The sequence below is a fragment of the Anomalospiza imberbis genome, chromosome 3, assembly GCF_031753505.1.
Source record: "Anomalospiza imberbis isolate Cuckoo-Finch-1a 21T00152 chromosome 3, ASM3175350v1, whole genome shotgun sequence".
NCBI classification, from domain to species: domain Eukaryota; kingdom Metazoa; phylum Chordata; class Aves; order Passeriformes; family Viduidae; genus Anomalospiza; species Anomalospiza imberbis.
In genome coordinates this window covers 45,364,501-45,378,945 of record NC_089683.1, presented here as the reverse complement: position 1 = coordinate 45,378,945, position 14,445 = coordinate 45,364,501, and the positions used below count along the sequence as shown (strand labels likewise).

The 14,445-nt window shown below is 36.3% G+C and overlaps 1 protein-coding gene across 3 annotated transcripts in view; it reads right to left on the bottom strand.

Annotated features, from left to right (window-relative positions):
- AFG1L (AFG1 like ATPase) overlaps positions 1 to 14,445 on the bottom strand; it is a 64,090-nt gene that overhangs the window by 11,162 nt on the left and 38,483 nt on the right. For all 3 annotated transcript variants that reach the window (XM_068184221.1, XM_068184220.1, XM_068184219.1), the window contains exons 8-10: positions 8,236 to 8,318; positions 4,660 to 4,730; positions 4,303 to 4,403 (exon numbers count right to left, since the gene is read on the bottom strand). In XM_068184221.1, the coding sequence (XP_068040322.1) occupies positions 4,303 to 4,403; positions 4,660 to 4,730; positions 8,236 to 8,318 (255 nt within the window). The remainder of the gene's footprint in view (positions 1 to 4,302; positions 4,404 to 4,659; positions 4,731 to 8,235; positions 8,319 to 14,445) is intronic.

The window sequence follows — 14,445 nt, the reverse complement described above, 5'->3', positions numbered from 1 at the left end:
GACTTGTAAGTACTTCCATGATGCAGACCAGATATGTCAAATTTGGAAGAAAGGTTGCTTGGTATGAGGGAAATGTCCTATACACTTCCTGTGAAACCCCCCTCAAACCCCAGGCAGTTACAAGCCTTGGAAAAACTCAGTCTGAATTGACTGCACAGATTGATTGTAGACTAAGAAGTATTGCCTACTCCCAAAAGTAAGAGGGGGATAAGAGCTGGTTATTCCCTCAAGATGGACTGGGCACATTCCCCTGCTGGCTGCTGAACTTGTTCACTGCATGTGCAGGGGCTGTGAGAGCTGCCAACAGGCAGCAGGGACCCTGACTCCCTCACATCCCTACTTTTAGGCACTTTAAAACCAGGAAAGATCATGGGGTACTTCAAGTTCCTGCATTCTTGTCTTCATTGCTCCTCCCCCATACACACAGTACTCTGTATTTACAGCAAGTTTGCATTAGCATTTATGTTATATTCAAAACTCCTGGGGAAAAAAAAACCTGTTACATCAGGCTTCGTATAAAAATTTGCTCAGTAGAAATGGTACAAACAAAACACCTTCACCAGTATTTCTTTTAAGGTTAGTTAATTAACTTAGCAACCCATTTAATGAATACTTTCTTTAGACTGCATAATGCCACTTTCCTAATAAGAATAGCATCTTCAAAACTCAACCCTTCCTATAAAGTCAGGGAGACTGGAGAATTAATTTTATTTCCATTCTTTAGTCATCTACTGTATGCATCCAGAATCAGCTTCTCCGTTACCCTTCTGGACTAAAATCTCACCAACAGCCTGCAGTTCCACCCATCATCATAAGCATGTGTGAATTTTACTTGTTTGGTTTTTTAATACTGACACATAGAGCATTTTTCTAGTGATGTGGAATTTCTCTTGCACTTTAACATTCATAAAAATAAAAAGCTAGTCAGAGATCTCAGCCTAGTTTTCCAGGATTCCAATGATACAAAATGTATTTGTAAGCTATTTTATTTAGAGACTGAAAATTATTTCACTATCCTTTAGTAAAATGATTTCACTCTACTTCACCTAGAACACTTATTCTTTGCCAAACCTTTTCCTTTTTCCACATTGTTATCAAAAGTTCATCCATCTCCAGCTAAGAATAAGCCAGTAACATTCAGATAATATAAAACATCAAAACTCCAATTTTACTTAAGTCTTTTATCTGACTGGACATATTTGCCCATGACCTTTATTTTGTAATTTTCCTCCACTTCATAACTAGTTGCCATTCAATCTGTACTATTTGATTCTCTCTCAACAGTGACAGAGGAAATACTTTTACTATCTTCCTCCTCTGAGTCCTTCTTGGGTTTGTGTTACTCTTTTTGTTGTTGTTGTTATTTACACTTCCCTTTCCAGTTAGTCACACTTCCCTTTTGCTTTTGAAAATTACTCTTCCTGAACACTCAAATATGCAACTTCACTGTTTGGAATATCTTTTGGTTTCATTAAATGTTAGAAAATTAAGATTATTCCTACACAACACAAATTTCTAGATTAAATCATCACTGTAAGCACCAACCAAATGACCTTGTACTGGATGTAGTACATTTTATGCTAGAGAATTATCATTTTCTGTTTTCTGGCTAATTACATTTCACCTTTTCCTGTGTTTCATCTACAGTGTACATACAACGGTGTATTCTCTTTATACGCTTCTTATAGCCAAGTGCTCAAGGAGCAACCCACCTCACATTCCATTTGCAACAGATCCCTATGAGTACTTTCATTCTGGGTTTGTTAATTAGTAGACTGATATGTACTCAAGAATCTTGTATTAATTAACTTTAAGGCAGGTACCAGTACCTTCAATGTTGCACAATGTTCTCCACCTCTTTTAGCCACTCTGTCTTTAAGTAGGCTGTAAGCACCCATTCTGTATTATTATTTTATTAACTGTCCCACAAGGTTTCAATAATAGCAATTATCTCTCATTTTCCCCCATTAATGTGAATTTCCCATTTATCATGCTTTTCACCACATCTTAAAACTGTTACAAAACCAACTGGAAATCTTGTTTTCAATTCTGGTACAAGTTTAATGAGCTCCTACAAGACCAACTTTAGATTTCATTTATCTACCTGGAGGTTTTGCTTGAGCTGTCAATTAAGCTTCACCCTGGCTGCAACAGGCTCCAGCAAGGAAGATTTCCTGCCCCATGTCCCTTCGTACAATCCCCCTTCCCATGGGATTTTGTCCCCTTGTCCTGCACAAAGAAATCTGCAAATTTGCTCCACACAAATCCAAAAAATTCCCCTCCAGTATTTTCTTTTGTCAGTCTTGCTTTTCATTACATCTTTTTCAGCTTTCTACTCTCCTTTTTTAATAGCAGTACTTATGATGCCTATCAACCTATCTACCATTTGGCTTCACAAGAAGTAGCAAATACCTTGTTGCTATGTCCCCTGCAGATTTCTGCTTTATCCCTCCACAAATCACTCCCAGTATTAGCAAGCTTACTGGAATATATATATAAAAGACTTTATACTTCCTGTCATTTTGAATGTCTCCTCATTTTTGGGTAATTTTTTGCTATAAACCACCAGTGCACTCTTCTGGATCCTCCCTGTATCTTCTGTGACATGAGTGGGAGCAATTTCCCCCTCTGGCTGTTTAAAAAAGACACTGCATGTTTAAGTTTTTCCATCAAAATGTAAAAGAATTCATGAAAAAAAAAGAAGAGGGTTTAATGGGTTGACAGCTGCATTTTTCCTTTTTTGCAGTTTTCCTTTTAGCAGATTTTAATGGCAGGAGGTCAGGCACACAGAGCAATGGGGCAGGCAAGGTCCTAAATGCAGCTTATACTGAGTGAAATTTTCTATCATTGCTATGAATCATTTGCAAAAGTTTACAGTAATGAAAAAAAATATCACAGTGGAGGCAACTCTGGCCATTCATCTAAATTTAACAGACAATTCTGAAGTTCATGACTATACTTTTCTGCCTATGAAGGGAGCACACTGATACCCCTTACCAACATAGAGATGTAATATTTATGAAGATACATCAGTGATCTGAAGAGAAAAATCAGTGATAACTGAGGAAGTTGTCAAAAGAAAACCATTTACTGTCTGCCACGTTGTTTTAGTTTTAAGCATGTGATTTTGCTGTAAGAGACTACCATAACACATCTGCAGTAGGCATCTGCATTGAGACAGCAAGATTTCCTAAGTCCTGGGCGATCCATGTAAGAATTATCTGAACCTCAAACAATTCTTGAACAGGATGAGAACCTTCAGACCACTGACATGTGAGCTAATCAGAGCACTTCTACTTAGAAGCAACTTATTATCCCATTTAAGTACATAAGGCATTTACTGGACTAAAGAATTGTACTAGTATTTGCTGACAGTATAGCTTCCCCATACTTTAAGAGGCACAAAGCAGAAAAAGTCTCAAAGCCTTTAGTGAAAAGCAACTTATTCTACTCATGACACCCCTCCACTCTTAAAAATGACTTATTAGTTTTGCCTGAAAACCAACAATCTAAAATCTACAGTCTGAAACACAACCAGTGAAATTTCTGCCCAAATAGTTACCAACTCTGTAGCTGCAAGGAAGTGAAAGCATAACATCACCAAAAGACTGGTCACCATCCTGAATCAAAAGTGCTATTGGCCCGGTTTAGGGTTATGATCATTTAACAGCAACTTCAGACATCAGTACAGAGATCACTGAAGTGCAGTGCATCTCCAGGGAGGTCCAACCCACTGGAGGTCAAATACAAGGAGAACTTTTCAAGATTCACATCTCACATGTTTAAGCAGAGAATGTGCCAGTATTTAGCAAAATCTGACATATTTTGAGAAGGCCTGGGATTAAACATTCCTTGTACACGCAGCTGAAACCAAAGCATGGAACAGAGTGTTACTCTAGTGGTGCCAGGATCACTGCTCCTTGGCTTGAGTATCAAACTGAAACCCCAGATTATAAAAACAGCATTTCATTGCTATTTACATATTGAGATGTTACCACCACTCATACACCAGCAGTGATGTTAGGCCAGGTATATATTGTAGTAGGATTCTTTAAGATAATCTGTGATACACCTAAGAGTGAATTTACTATATCATTAAAAAGAAAATTAGTATGGTTCTTTTGAAGAAAGGGTTTTTTTCCTGTTAAATTAAAAATATTTCTGTTACTCAAGTTTTTTTTTTTTTTAAAGCCTTTTTAATTTAGTGCAGCTCGAGAAAATAGCAAGTTTGTGTGGTTTGAATTTTTTTTTAACTGTGAAAAGCCTGAGCATTAACTGATCTAGATTGGACTGGGTACTTACTCTGTCGCACAGCTCTTCAAACGTGAAGTCTGCAATGGTTCCACATGCTTTATTCAGCCTCAGCTCTCTGCCTTGCACTTTTAGAATCCTTGGTCTAGTTACTATGGGAACATGAACAAAGACTCAATCTTCTCTGGATAATTACTATAAAATTCATCTCTTACAGATAGGAAATGCATAGCTTCATGAATAATAGCACATGATTCAACACATAAATTAGACAAAATGCTGATACAATGACTGCCACTTGAGTGTGGCATCAACCCATATACAGCAATGGAACTTATTAATTGGTCAGTGGAGATTGGGCATTGTGTTCTAAATGTATTCTCTTTCAAGAGAAATTAACTTACGTACAATCATTTTGTTTCTGAGCCAGCTCATCAAACAACTTATCCATGACAGCCTCCACATCAGCTTCACTTGTGCTACAGTGAAAAGAATAATAGAATATGAAATTAATAACACTTGAAGCCAACATCAAACAGCTGCCTGAGCCTGCTTAGCTTTTTGCCCATAAAAAAAAGAGAACAGGATGTTATGCTCTAAATACAAACATTACATTTAGAATACACTTAAAAGTAGAGAATATTAACTCTCAGGTAGATGATTCTGCCTTATTTGCATACACTGAAAGACTTCTGTGTTTTGAGCTGTTTCCAGTAATGAGGCAATACAGGCAGAGCAGACCCATTAACACTATGTGTACACAATGAGAAAAAAGGCTTCTGGCTCTATCTTACATGCAAAATAAGAGCAAATAGACAAGGCAAGGCAAGGCAGTCAAGCACCTAAAGAAGTATCCTTTGAAATTTCTGAGAGGGGACTTTGTGAAATTAAATGTTGAAACATATTTTTCTTTTTTTTTTTTTTCTGGGGGGGGGGTGAAGGTGTTGTGTCAAGTCAACCGATTATATTGACCAAACAATTTGCAAAATCAAACTGTGAAATTAAAAATACCACTATCATCTCTGTATTAGCAGTTTTAGCAGTTTCCCAACCTCTGTTCCTAATACTGCTTGGGAAAAGATCAACCACAGATGGTGAAATGCAAAATATCTGTGCTGATAGCTGAAGTAAAGTTTACATTCATCTTCTGGGTCACAAGAATTAAAAAAATCAGTCCAATCAGAGAACTCTTTTTTTATCACTGAATAGGGTAGAGAGCCAATCTTTCCATGTTTTACTCATAAAGATAGATAGATAGATAGATAGATAGATAGATAGATAGATAGATAGATAGATAGATAAAATTTGTAGCTGAGAATAGTAAATTAATGTTACGGTAGACAACAAACTAGAACTAGGATATATAGTGTTTCACTGAAGTTTGTGTAAACTCTTTTGGTGTGAAATCTTATTTTATAGATCTTGATGCACTGAAGTCACATTGCTTCACACAATTCTAGACATCCTCTTAACTGACAAATGAATATCAGCTTGTTAAACAAATACTCTCCTGCTCATTAGGCCTTAAGCACCTTAAAAATGTTAACAGGAGAACTGAAGTAACTACTTTTTAGCTAAAGCTTGATGATGACAAACCTCGTAGATACAAAAAATTTGGGAAAAAAATTTTAAACCCACAAACTTATACAAGTGCCATTTTGAACATGTTAAAAACCTTTTCTGTCTAGGAGATTACATAAAATTCTAGAAGTTTCTCTCAACATTGATAGTGGTGTGATGCATTCCTCTGATAAAATGATAAATGGAAAAGAACAGACTACACCAGAAAAAAAAAACATGAAAGGTGGTGGTAAAGAGTGTGTGCATGTGTGTATGAATATAGATATATCTATATATCTGTATCTATCTCAGAGAGTATATACATGTGCATGCATATCAGTAACAGAAATTTCAACTGAAAGGCTACCAGAAGAAACAGGTGAATATGATGCTAAGGTGGATATTTGTACCTAATTGCCAAGAAAGTTTGTTTTGAAAATAGACACCTGGGACTGAGATCGATGGAGTTGCTTTGATCAGGCATCTTGTAATGGTGTTACACTGCCTGCTCTCAGATGAGTATGAAACAGCTTTAAGTAATCCTCAGTTACATATTTTAAATGAAGACAGGACTACAAAACATATGAAGCATCAAGAGAGTTCTTAAAGAAATGTGAGAATGATACTATAGCCATTAATAAAAGAATATATACGTGTTGAACAAGAACATTTTCTTTGGGGGACAAGACTGCTAATTAAATTTTAGAAATCTGTAGCAAAATACTGTGCACAGTACCTAATTTTGAAACAAACAAAACAAATGGAATCCCCACATACTTAGCTAGTTCTACAGCGTTGAAAGATCCAATGAACCAGTTTGAATAGAATTGAATAGAAGAATGAATGAGATTCTCTCAGAAGAAGAAAGGACAAAGAAATAAGTACCTAATTCCATTAGCAGCTATGGGGTTTTTTTAGTAATTCCCCCCCCACACACTGCTTCCTAATGATTTACACATCAAGTTCTGAAGGCAACCAACATCATTCCAGTAAGAGAACATAAGGCAGAATTATTGTCAGTCGCTGCCATTCACTTGATCAGAAGTTTTACAGCAGAACACAATGAAATATTTTGGCTGGGTACTACTCCTGAAACTTGTATATACTGCTTCTTCTCTGAGACACCACAGGCACCATGTTTGGCCTATTACCTGCTAGCAACCACAAACATCCTTTTCCTTTCTTCAGAGTATCGACAGTGAGAAAACAATGTGTCAAGTGCTCTCCACAAGTGTCCAACAGAGAGTCCCAGAGTGCAGCAGGCCCAGGGAGCAGCACCGCAGGCAGGGACAGCAGCGCTCAGAACGAGGGCCATGATGAGCAACACACCAGTATCAGTGGTGGTGGCTTCAAAAAGAACTTCTGAGCAGGCGTGACAAAGCACCGAGCAAGTGCAGTCAGGCAAGAATACACAACAAGAGCTACTTTTCTCAAGTTCATATAGCCACAGTTTAAGGATACAGAACTTGCAGTGGACCTGTTTTCCATATATTAAATTCTGTCACTTCTTTCAAAAGCAGGAAGAGTTACCACTTGTAGTTCTACCAAGCAGTATTCCTCCTTCCAGACAAACAGCTACAACATCTAACTTCATTAAAAAGTAGCATGGATATATTTAGTTTCAAACACCCATCACAGTGATGAAAATACCCCATCTTTCTTAATGGAAACATGATTTTTAAATCAGTATTTTAAAGATACAACTGTTATAAATTTAATATTAAGCTATTTTAGTCTGCTTTGTTCAGATTGTCACTGATTAAATAATATTACAAGAGAAAATACGAGACAGAAAAATGTTTGCTTTGCAAAGGTTTCAAAGTATTAAAGAGGATGTTCCTATTAGGCAGATTTATGCTGCAAGCAGAAACACAACTGTGAATATATTTAAAAATATATTTATTTGCAAATATAAAGTGCTAAAGAAATTTTGTCATGATAAACAGAAACAATCTGTCAAAACAGAAGAGTGTTGGGTTTTTTAATCCACAGCATTGGAAACACCCAAAATTAAATAAATCCTTGTCATTTGATTTCTATAAATACTTAATTACTTAAATACAATAAGGATGTTCTTCTATTATAGGAGAATTGTGCAATCTCTTACAAGAGGATATTCATTACTTTCTAACCATCTGTCACTTCAGTTCTCCAAACACCACACCTCCCCAAAAATCTAATTAGTTTTTATTCAGTCACACATTAGAAAGGATGCTAGTGTGGATACCAAAAATGTCGTTTAATGAAGTTAATATCAAGGCATAATGGAAGGCGGTTTGCTGAACAAAATGGACCAGAAAGCAAAGAAAGGAAAAGTCACACCCTACTAATTCTACTATACATTTTTCTTTTCCCATTGAATAGGAAGTTATTGGCGAATAAGAAGGAAAAAGAAAGTTAATACAATATCCTAGATAAACTTACAGGTAGTAAAGTTTTCCAGCAGCTGGAAGCACTCGTTTCCTGTAGTCTATTCCAGAATCAAGCTGGACTGTGCTGCAGTATTTCTACAGAGACAAAAAAAAAAAAAAAAAACCACAATCTTTCCTCGAGCCAAAGCTGTATTTACTATTGTCTGTGATACAGAGAAGACACACTGCTGTGATAAACCATCAGCATGAATATCATCTACAAAACTGAAATTCAAGATCTAAAAGCTGAAGTCTCATTTGCAATTATCAAAGCAAAGAAATAAGCTGAAAATCACTCATGTATGCAAAACAAAAAGGTCTATCACAAGTCCATCAACTAAAAAATTAATATAGACTAGAAGCACATGGGATGAAATGAGGGTGGATATTACTCATTCTCTCTAGGCACTGCTTTGTTACAAAAATTATTTTCACATTAAAATATACACCTTTTGAAATACAAAATTAGAAGCACTACAAGTTTAATGCTACACAAATTCTAGCAACCAGTGAAACTACTTCTATTTTATAAGCTAAAAATATTTTTTTCTTTTTCTTCTACTAAGAAGAGTAAAGATTTTATAATACAAAGATCAAATGTATGAACTACACCAAGTTTTGCTGCTAAATGGATGAGGGGGGAATAAACAAAGCTCTGTGTCTAAAAGATTTTATTTCATTTTTGCAATGTCTTAATTTACTCAGAAAAGGATCTTTTTTGCTCTCCTTTAAACAACCTGTAGGATTCTAAGTGTGATACAGATGTCCCTGAGTAGTTACAACAATTGCTTCGGTTAGAAAACTTAAACTCAGCTGTACTAAAGGGTGGGTTTTTTTTTTGATTCAAGGCCTGAGGCTGAGAGCAAAATTCTCGCTATTGTCAGTAAGATCAAGATTTTACCCCCCCTACTCTGACAAAGGGAACAGCTCTGCTTATCTGTTATGACTACTTCCAACACTCACAACTCCTGTGTGTTATATATAATAAGAAGCAAAAGAAGCTATAGAAGAAAGAGAGGAAAATACAGCTCTATCAACAATTTAATTAAAGCAATAAAACTTTTCTTACTGTAGTTCAACACCTGTAAAATTCTTCCATTTGCTAAAATCAGTCTGCTTCTTTAATATTCCTGTTCAGTGTTTCATATTCTACATGTTTGAATTTTTCAAGGTCTCCTTGAGGCCATTCAAATAATTCAAATAAAAAATTGGAAATGTCAAACCTCATTCAACTGCATTTACTACAGGAAAAACATTTAGAAGAACTACCATCAGTGACTTAAGGAACAATGGCCCTTTTGAACAAATGCATTGCATAGGACATAAATTACAAATATCTGCAGGTATTACTGTGATGACTCATTGCACTAATTTTTTGCCCTTGGCTATCAGTGAAAACTATATACCTACTTTAAACCTCTAACTTCTCTGCAAAGAGAGACAGCTGAAGAAAGAAGGTAAAAAAATTCATCCTGAAAGCACAGAATCCCAGGAAAATCCATGTATCTTTAATTCCAGTAAGTGAAAAAGCCATGCTGATCAAATCATTATCTTGGACTAAGGCTACTGCAAACACAATAGCATTGGTGCTACAATATTATTATAATCTATTCCCTTTCTTTTTGTGAGAGCTCACAAAGAAAGAGAATAACAGAGCAGAAGAAAAAAGTTCCAGAGGCATGTAATAAATAATATGCACAGGGGAGGGAGGATGTTTAAGCTTTTCTTCAGCATCAGTCTGGCAGTCAAGGCCAGAAGGAAGATTACTGAAATTTCACAGCAAAGCTAGCTCATTTAGCTTTTCTTTGCCAGCATCTTTCCACCTAATGGTTTATTTTTCCAAAGTAGTACATTAACTTAAGTACTATTTTCTTTATGTTAGTAGGGGAAAAACCCTGCAGATTAGTACTGCAGCTTTGAGGACTAGGAAATTACTTAGATTAACTTTAGATACTTGCAAATTTAGTAATGCTGTTAATCATTATGGTTTGTTTTTTCCTGGAAACAAGAGATGGGAATCTTTAATGAAGTCAGCCTCATCTCTTTTGCCTTCAAGTCAGATTTATAAACTCTACTCCTTCCTCGGGGTGTTCTGCATAGTGAAAAGTGAACATAGGCCCATATATACTTGAGAGCATTCCATCACTATGGTAGGGCTGAAAGAACAAAAGCACACCTGAACACTGTAGCTGGTGTAAATTTGTTCCCTGATATTTACAGTGGTGCTGGAGGCTCAGCTGCCAATGACAAGCAAGTGTCCTGTGCACTCAGATACAGACTTGTACTGGGCTATATTATCCAGGTCAGTGCAGCTTGATGAAACAGAAATGGGTGCCCAGTGCTACATTGTTTTAGTCCACTTGTGTTCCACTTACAAACTTATCGCTCCTTACCTGCACCGACAGCTTTTATGACTCCATGACATTCCACTGAATGAGTTTCGGAGGTAAGAACCTCAGAACTGAAGATGTACATACCACCAATACAGCCAAAGAGAAGATGCCTTTTTCTTTTTTTTTTTTTTCCTCCCTTCTCTTTTCTCTGTCTTTGAAATAATAAGTATTATCACTCTTCAGGAAAAACTACTATCGTTAGTGACTCTAGTTAAAACTTGTGTGTTCAAAAAATTATATATGTTGTTTTTGGACCCCTTTTAAAATACAAGCATTGCCTAACAGAGCTATTTCCTTCCCTATAATCTTTGCTTGTATGTCTGTAATGATGTACAATTTTTTATTCTAATATGATACAACATGATGTAGTTTATTTCAAAAAACCTGTTACATCTAAGACCTTTCAGCCAAAAATGCAATAGCATAATCTTGCTCAGAGATCTATAAAATACAGTTAATATAGTCCTAGTGATTTTTTTTTTTGCTTCCTTAAGAGGAGAAAGTCAACTGAACCAAATGTAAACAAAATGAAAAAACAGAATCCTGATGTACAGCAGTTTTCTGTAATACACAGTGTAAGCATAAAAGCAGAGGACAGCTAACAGGAACCGAGAATACTTAGTCCTTTTGAAAATATTTGGCATTTTACTCCTTGGAAGTTCCTAAATAACTAACATGCTTGGTCTCTCCAGACTGATGGTCAGGTCAGGAAGATACTCTGGCCATTTAGAGATCATATTCTAAATACAAATAAAATAGGAATTTCCTAACCCTTCTACAGGTTCAGATGTCTATCCATACTCATTGCTAATTATTTTCACTGAGACACTTCAAAGCTCACCCATTCCTATTGTGTTAAGACACTATATGAATATACATAAAATAAACAGCTCCTGCCATTCAACTCAAACATCACAATCTGAACTACAACATGCTCTCAGAAAACAGCCCTTTAAGACATGATTCCTGCAGTTAGATTATAAGCTTTGCAGGGCAGGAACAACCTTTCCTTATGTGAATATATGACGAGTACAGATCTATTGCTGCTAATGGAAAATAACATAACAAAAGAAAGCCCAAACCACCAAATAGAAGTGGGAAATGTTATTTACAGAAACTGAGCTCTGCACAGTAGAGGAGAGAAAAGGTGGGACAGCAGCAGCAAACCAAAGGGCAGTAGTAGGAGGACTGCTTGCGCTGCCAGACAATAACACCACCATCTCCTCTCCAAGTTAAGAATGTACCCTTGGAGATAGCTCTAAAGGGACATGCAGCACATGGTCACCTTTGCTCAGTCAGAAAGGTCACAGAGAAGTTATGTGCTGAGTAGAGATCCAAGGTTTTCTTTTTGGGGCTTCCTCTGTCAACAAGGGTACCCACCACAATTCTTTATTTCTGCACACATAAACATTCATTTATCCATTTCACAGGAAGGCAGAAGGAAAAATATTCATATTTATAAATAACTTTTTTAGTATACACACTCTAAATGTTAAAAAGACAGCATATAATCAGAACATATAACAAAAGAAAATAAAGCACACCAAAACAATGCAAATGTCCAAGTTAAACACTTAAAATACTAGATTTGCAACAAAGTAAACCAGATACATGGTTGCATGGTATGGAAAAACAAATCCTGCTCACAAGTGTAAGAATGAAATACTGAATATCAGAGAGGGTGCCTATGTGAGTATCACCATGCATCTTGTCTATCCTTCACAGGTATCAGCAATATTATTCTCCTGTATCTTGGTACTAAAAACTCAGTACTATAATTTAAAAATCCTGGAAGTGTGGAGAGGGGTGAAAAGATAGGCTTCTCTACTTTTAACTGTCCAGCTTCTTAGAGCATGGGGAAAACCCCTCTAAGATTACAGAAGTTAGAACTTCTATAGAAGTTCTACTTTCTCCATCTTTGGGCTTCCTCATCCAGCACGGGACTGATTAAACCTAGGGATGTGATTGCATTCTCACACTCACTAATCACCATGGAATCCTAATCAACAACCAAAGAACTAATTGGACTGCTCAGGTTGTTAGCACTTAAATTGTCAAACCCATAACTATAACAATTGGTTTTCATTTCTTAAGATAGAGTTTTAAATTTTCAGATTTCATTTTGGGCTAAACTCCTTTCAAAATAAATACTTAATATTGAAGCTACAGTCAGTCTAGTGGAACCATCCACAATTTCCAACAAATTTTCTATTCTATTGAGATATTTAAAGACTGACATACCCTATTCAATTCAAATGCATAAAATCATTCAGCGATACAATTTATTTTGAAGTAATTTATGTATTTATGTATACAAAGAGCAAATACAATTACAGAATTGAAAATGCAATTAGTAAGTTAAAAATGCAGTATAAGCATGGACTCATTCCCACTGAGTGGCATGAAAACTTTTTATTCCAAAAGGAAAACAAAAAAAAGCTAAAGCCTCATGGCTCAACTCAAGACACAGCACTTAAAACAACCACCTTTAGACAGAATAGATAAAATTAGACTGTTAGTAGAGCTACTCTAGAAAGTTATTAAATACAGACTAACAAATACTTTTTTTTTTCCAGTAATCACCTCTGATATTCCTTTATTGCTGCAATCAAGAATGGCAGCTATTAAGATGTTTAACTGCTCAAGAAATTAAAGCACACAACAGGACAGATTATTATGAAGAAAGAAACTTCAGAAAATTTCAAAAGGTAATCCAGGTCAGCTAGATAACCTGCAAGTTCTCAAGACGTGTGTCACACATGTCTCCCCTGTGTCACAGAAAGCCCTGAAATGCTATGGATGGCCTTGCGGTCCACAATAAGCACTGCACTAAGTATCATGTGCTCTCTGAGCTCGCATATTCTGGTCAGCTTGTAACACTTGATAATGCAGGTGAGTAGATATTTCTTAACCTTGAAGATCACCCTAAGTCCACCCAGTTACCATTCTCTGCTCTGAATTTTAATGGTATTAAAACAAAAAAACAAGATATAAATCATCCTATTAGACTATAAGAATAGACAAACGAATCACCCCGCAATTCTAATCAGCAGCCAAAGAATTAACGGGAGTGCTCAGATTAGCACTTAGCTGCCAAACCCACCCATCTGAGGACCTCCAGAGAAGGTGTAGGGGAACAGAGATACAAGAGTGCTTTAATTTAGGAGGATTGTCACCTTAATTCCCACATATGCTGAGTTTCCACAGCCTTTCTTGCCTGGGTCAAACCAGATACTTGGAAAATGCAGTGGCAGCACTGCAGTATCAAATGCTCATTTTCCATATGAGCAAGGAAGACTATCGTTCTATCCCCAAGCAGGCAAAGCTGCACAATTCATACTCTTGGCCTCTGAAACAAGCCCATTAGAACACCTACTATTTGTAACCATGCTGAGCTAAGAAATGCAACTTCCAGCCACTCTGAGGAAAAGGAATCATAATTTTCACATAGATCTCATCCTCCTTTTCAAATGCATCCTCTGATTTGGTCTCCATGTACAATACACAGGATCACTAATACTGCTTTCATCCAGGAAATCAGAAAATAATTAGATTGTTCATTTGCAATCATTTTTCTCATACATTTACATTCAGCCTAAGATGTTCTCCGACGTCACACAACATGTAGACATGTGATGAGAGTCATCAGCTAGCAGAAAAAGAGTTCCAGGTAAACAAAGCTCACTAGACTTAACCATTTTTATTTTTCATTATTTCACTCCATATAGTGTTAAATTATCAACTAGAATATTATTTCTTCCTTAAGCAATTTCAAGAAAAGCTTTCTCCATCCAAAGGATACCATTACAACTGGCATTTTCTATAACTAT